A 6,000-nucleotide genomic window follows, 5' to 3' on the forward strand; every position below is an offset into this window, starting at 1 on the left:
GTCCTCCACTGCCCTGGATGTTTTGATGTTTCACTGCTCCAACACAACTGGTTCAAATAGGTCATTAACAGACTTGTACAGACCTTGAGGACAAACTGCTGATCTATTCATCAGAATCAGGTGTGCCGGAAAAGAGAACCATCTAAAGAAAAACGGGTCCAAAAGGAGAAGGGAGTAACATTTTTCTAAACGATGTTGTGGTAGTTGTCAGTTAATGTTTTGGGGAAAGAGGGGAAAAAAATATTTGAAGAGAGGCATTTGAAAATAAATCAAATCTAGTGACAAAGTTGAGTTGTAAAACTGCAAGTCCAAAATAGTGTCAGGAAAATACACCAGCCATTCATGCCGTTTCTGATAATAAACATATATAATAAACATTTAAATTCTTCGTCTTCTCTGCTACCTCTTTGCACTCCTGTCCCCATGAATGTCTTACATGTTTACCGGTGCAGTTACTGCATGGCCGAGAAACTGTTTTTACAGCAGGAGAGTGATTCTTCAGAGCCAACCAATTAAAATTACGCAAACTAAAATTACATTTTGGAGAGTGTCGCCAATTTTAAATGTTGGCGGATAATCGTCATTGATGACCTCCCCTGGGCCTCACATACGTCTACCATCACTGGGAAGGGACAACGTAAACTTTTATTCCTTGAGTAGTTGGGGGGAAAAAACTGGTCTGCCACAGAACCCATGCCAGCTGTACCAGGCTAGATCATCAGGCTCTGCAAAGGCTCATCATCAAAAGGCACAGTATATCTTACTGTAACTGGAGACCTCATCAGGCCTCTTGGTGGTCAAGAGCTTTTAATATGCATTTCTAATCACTTTCCTCTGGCAAGTGATGTAAGGCATTAAGTGAACTATACAAGCCTGAAAAACAACGTATTCCCCGAAGTTGCTAAAGGAATGAATAATGTCTGACTCCTGCACGTCTTTTCTCCACTTACTCACTCATACACACTGACTGGAGGACTAATATTCAAACCTTGTTGCGCAATTATATAACCTGTATGTCACAACAAAGTACTGCTGCAGTCTGCTGCATTTGCACTTTCAACACTGTATTTTGTTGTCTTAAGTTTTCTCAAATTCTTCTTATCTTATCTTAAATGTTTCATCTCAGGGGGAGCCATATAAACGATATTTTTATGACCCTTTCATATATTTACAATAAAGCATAAAGATACTAGTGCAACTGTTTTAAAATTATACTTTTATAATTTGGTTTGTGTTGTCGTTTTTGCGTTTTTAACAAACTATGATCACATCCTATAAACATGCTGGAAACAATTCACACTTTTTCACCCCTGCACTGCACACCCAAGATGACGATAATACCTTCCTGTCCTCTCTCTTTTTTCTTCATAATCTTGTGGTTGTTTTTTTTTTTTTTAGATCTTAGTATATGTACATTGAAAATCAAGGATTTCATATGCCACTCATACTTTTTAAAACACGTATTCAAGTTAACTGCGGTTGTCCATGGTTTCAAAAACACTCCAACTCCCTTGTACCATGCAGAGGACTACACTTTCCCCTTAGAAATATGTGTGGACACGCATCAGTCACCTGTGTGCTGATATCCATTGAGACGTTTGTCCTTTATCAATCATTGACCTATGAAAGTGATCTCTGAAAGCAGTTCCTGATACACCAGTGTCACTTTGCTGTAGCTCTAAGCTTTTTTGTTTACATTAGAGAAACACAATTTAAATCCACAGCAGAGAGATTATCAACCAATATAAGTTAGCAATAGTTGTATTTTACCAGATGAAATGGACTGTAGATCAGATGGATACAAAAGTTATTTAAAAACAACAAAGTTTTTGCCAAATTGAAAATCACTGTAACTTATTTCACAACAAAAGCGGCTCCTGAGTGAGAGGGAGGTGATCAGGTGGAGAACCTACATGCTGCCTGCATTGTTTAAAAATCAAAGATAAATTAAAATACATAGATTTAATGTTTTTGGTTGAGTAATGCTGGCCCCATCAGAAGGGGGTGGGGGTTAACAATCACTGACATCGGTAACAAGACAATAATACACACACACACACACACACACACACACACACACACACACACACACACACACACACACACACACACACACACACACACACACACACACACACACACACACACACACACACACACACACACACACACACACACACACACACACACACACACACACACACACACACACACACACACACACACACACACACACAGGGGGGAGAAAAAAATTTAAAAAATCGATATTGCAATATATTGTTGCGCTCTGTCGCAATAAATAATCGATAAACTGACGGCAAATATCTATATTTTATTATAACACACTTTTATGGATTTATGGATGGATTTACGCAGTTGTCACAGCACTATTGTTCATGCACTTTAGTTTGTCCAGCTGTACAGTGTTTACATTTACAAGCCAAAGAGGCAGTGAGGCTCTATACAAATGCGCGTTCTTTGTACATTGTATGAAGTTCTGGCATTGAATAAATGCATAACTACAGACGTTTTCCTTTTTATGGGTATTTTTTCTTTTTCAGTCACATATATCGTTAATGAAATTTCTTACAATATATCGAATATCGTAGATATCGTGTATCGTGGGCCACATATCGCCACAGTATTGAATCGTGAGTTAACCGTATCGTCCCACCCCTAATTATATATATATATATATATATATATATATATATATATATATATATATATATATATATATATATATACACATACATACATACATACAGGTACAAAGTCCCTTTTTGGTGATGGTGATGTAATTTACATGCATGAATCTTCATTTCTTTTGAAAAAACTGGATGTAGTCTATCATGCTGCCTTGCGGTTTGTGACTGCACGTACACATCATTGTAATTTGTATCAAATGGTTGAATGGACTTCATTGAGTCTAAAGAGAAAATCACATATGTTAATATTTATTGCAAACGCATTACTGGGTAAACTACCTCTGTACATATCCAATTTATTAAAATATTACTCTAGTAGCTATAACACTAGATCAGAGAAAATTCTCCTCATGGTCCCAAGCACTCGAGTAGAGTTGGGTAAATCAGCCTTTTCCTTTTATGCACCGCAAGCTTGGAATGAGCTACAACACATACTCAACTTGAAATATTTACCTTCTCTTAACATGTTCAAACATATGTTAAAATCAGTTTTCACAGAACAATGTCATTGTTTTTAATCAAGTGTCATTATTTGTCATGAATTCTTTTTAGCTTTCTGATCCTTGTATGTTTTATGTTCGTTTGTTTCTTGTTTTGATATGTTTTTATTTTTTTGTAAAGTTACTTGTCCTTGTATGTATTTTCTTTTATATGAAACTGAATTTATTTTTCTGCTGCCATCTTGACCAGGACTCCCTGGCAGAAGAGATATTGTATCTCAATGGGACTTTCCTGGATAAATAAAGGATAAATAAATAAAAAGTAAAACTAGTAGATCAAAAAAAGTTGCAGTGCAAGTTGTGCAATCTGCTGTGTTTCATGATAACCAGAGGTGTCAAGTAACGAAGTACAAATACTTCGTTACCTTACTTAAGTAGAAATTTTGGTTGTCTATACTTCACTGGAGTTTTCATTTTCAATTTCATTTCGGCCTTTAAAAAAAAAACTATCCAGTTAAATTGCTCCATCCGGATAGAGTGAATTTGGTTGTGGTTGTTTCAGATGTTCTTGTCCAGTTTTGTTCTTACATCCGTTCCCTCAGATTCCTGCAACTAAACTTGGATGTACCGTACATTCCAATAAAGGTTAGGATAAATGATAACATGCCTCTGAAGTTTGACTTTTTGCACCATTACAATACTTATAGGCAACTAGTCATCATATCTTCTGCTCTCTGAAACACATGTTAATGCTCAATAGTACACATATATGGTTCTTTATAGGCCTGAGTTGAAAAAAATAAATTTTCCGATTCTAAATCGATTCTCATATTACTTCCTAAAAATCGATTCTTATGTCTAAAGAGCGATTTTTTTTGTCTTTTTCATCATTTTCGCCAGGTGAACTTTAATCCCAGTAGTCGGACACACAGTTTGTCATGACACTTCTGAAAAATGCCAGGTGCTTCATGGCAATATGTGTGCGTGGTGACAGAATAAATTAGATAAGCTAAAATGATTTGTTTACTGCATGAACTGTTGCAATTTCTTTCTTTTTTACACTTCAAATTATATTGAAAGGCCCGTTTGAGTTATTTATTTCACAATAATTATTGTGAAATTATTATTTCACAGTCATATAATTCAGGCAACAGCTCAAAAAACATTTTAAATAACACTAAGCCAAATCAATATCGAATCGAATCATGATAATCGATTCTGAATATTAAGAATCGGATCGATTCTTCACATTTGAATCGATACCCAGCCCTAGTTCTTTAGTATATTTGCATTATACTAAGATACATTCATTTTCAATGGCTTTTGTCCTTAATGGCTTTTTTCCCCCCTTACATTACTTTTACTTTTATACTTTAAGTAGTATTGAAACCAGTACTTTTATACTTTTGCTTGAGTAAAAAACTTGAGTTGATACTTCTACAGGAGTATTTTTCAACTCTAGTATCTATACTTCTACCTGAGTAATGAATGTGAATACTTTTGACACCTGTGCATTCCAATAAAGGTTAGGATAAATGATAACATGCCTCTGAAGTTTGACTTTTTGCACCTATACAATACTTATAGGCAACTAGTCATCATATCTTCTGCTCTCTGAAACACATGTTAATGGTCAATAGTACACATATATGGTTCTTTAATATATTTGCATTATACTAAGATGCATTCATTTTAAATGGCTTTTGTCCTTAATGGATTTTTTCCCCCTTACATTACTTTTACTTTTATACTTTAAGTAGTTTTGAAACCAGTACTTTTATACTTGAGTAAAAAACTTGAGTTGATACTTCTACAGGAGTATTTTTCAACTCTAGTATCTATACTTCTACCTGAGTAATGAATGTGAATACTTTTGACACCTCTGATAACACAGCACTTCCACAAGTGTCAGCTCCTCCTGCAGCAGCTTTTCTCACCTTCAGCGCGTACTTGTCCCCGGTCTTCTTCTGGAAGATCTCCAGCACCTTGCCGTTGATGCCCATGCCCAGCACCTGGCTGGTCACCTTGTAGTCGTCGGTAATGGCGTTCTTCCTGATCTGCAGGTTGGCTCTGGCGTGGAAGGGGACGAACTGGCCCGCGGGGTTCTGCTGCTGGCCGCCGGGGTTCTGCTGCTGGCCCGCCGGGCTGGGGAACAGCGGCTGGTTCTGGGCGTTGGACAGCATGTTCAGTCACACCAACACCTCACAACACCACCAGAAACGGGCTCTTCCTACAGCTCCGACAAAAGTCACTCGCTCTTTAGCCAATGAATGCTAATCTAGCTCGTTAGCACTGCGCTGGTCGGCTAGCGAGGCTGCCCATCCTCCGCCCGGCTCTCCGGAGAAAAGCTTCACCAACTTCTAGGAAACATTCTCCCAAGTTCAACCGAGGGAGAGGGGGGGCTTTTTTTACCCGATCAGATAACAAGAAACCTTAAGAGTCGAGACGGAGGACAATAATAAAAGCGACCAAAACAGTGAAGGAGAGAGCGACAACAGAGCGGCGGGGGGAAGTCCGACAGCACGCTCCTTCAGTTTCCAGTGAACGGCAGACACCCAGCAGGCTTTACTCCTGACGTCATGCCTGGCTTTTTCCGGGCTCTTAAAGGAGACGTGTTGAATTTATGTAAGACCTAGTGCCAAAAAGTGACTGCCTGCCAGAATCTGATTTCTCCCCTGAAAATGGGTATTTTTACCTGCCAAAAATTGATTGAAGGCCAAATACAGTTAAGGAAATGTTGTCTCTACCTAAATATGATTTGATCTCATTCTTGAGCTTCATAATATAAACACTAGAGCTCACAGGATTGCTTTTAACTCTTTTAAAGGACCATTACAACACAAAATAGGCAT

At 37.8% G+C, this 6,000-nt stretch overlaps 1 protein-coding gene across 1 annotated transcript in view; it reads right to left on the bottom strand.

The window, feature by feature from the left end:
* The window catches only part of mapkapk2a (MAPK activated protein kinase 2a), a 42,545-nt gene extending 36,862 nt beyond the window's left edge, over window positions 1-5,683 (bottom strand). Inside the window, exon 1 of the mRNA XM_061727635.1 lies at window positions 5,086-5,683. Coding sequence (XP_061583619.1) covers window positions 5,086-5,331 — 246 coding nt within the window. The 5' untranslated portion in view covers window positions 5,332-5,683. The remainder of the gene's footprint in view (window positions 1-5,085) is intronic.
* Between the last annotated feature and the right edge of the window lie 317 nt (window positions 5,684-6,000).

The sequence above is a fragment of the Cololabis saira genome, chromosome 8, assembly GCF_033807715.1.
Source record: "Cololabis saira isolate AMF1-May2022 chromosome 8, fColSai1.1, whole genome shotgun sequence".
Lineage (NCBI taxonomy): Eukaryota > Metazoa > Chordata > Actinopteri > Beloniformes > Belonidae > Cololabis > Cololabis saira.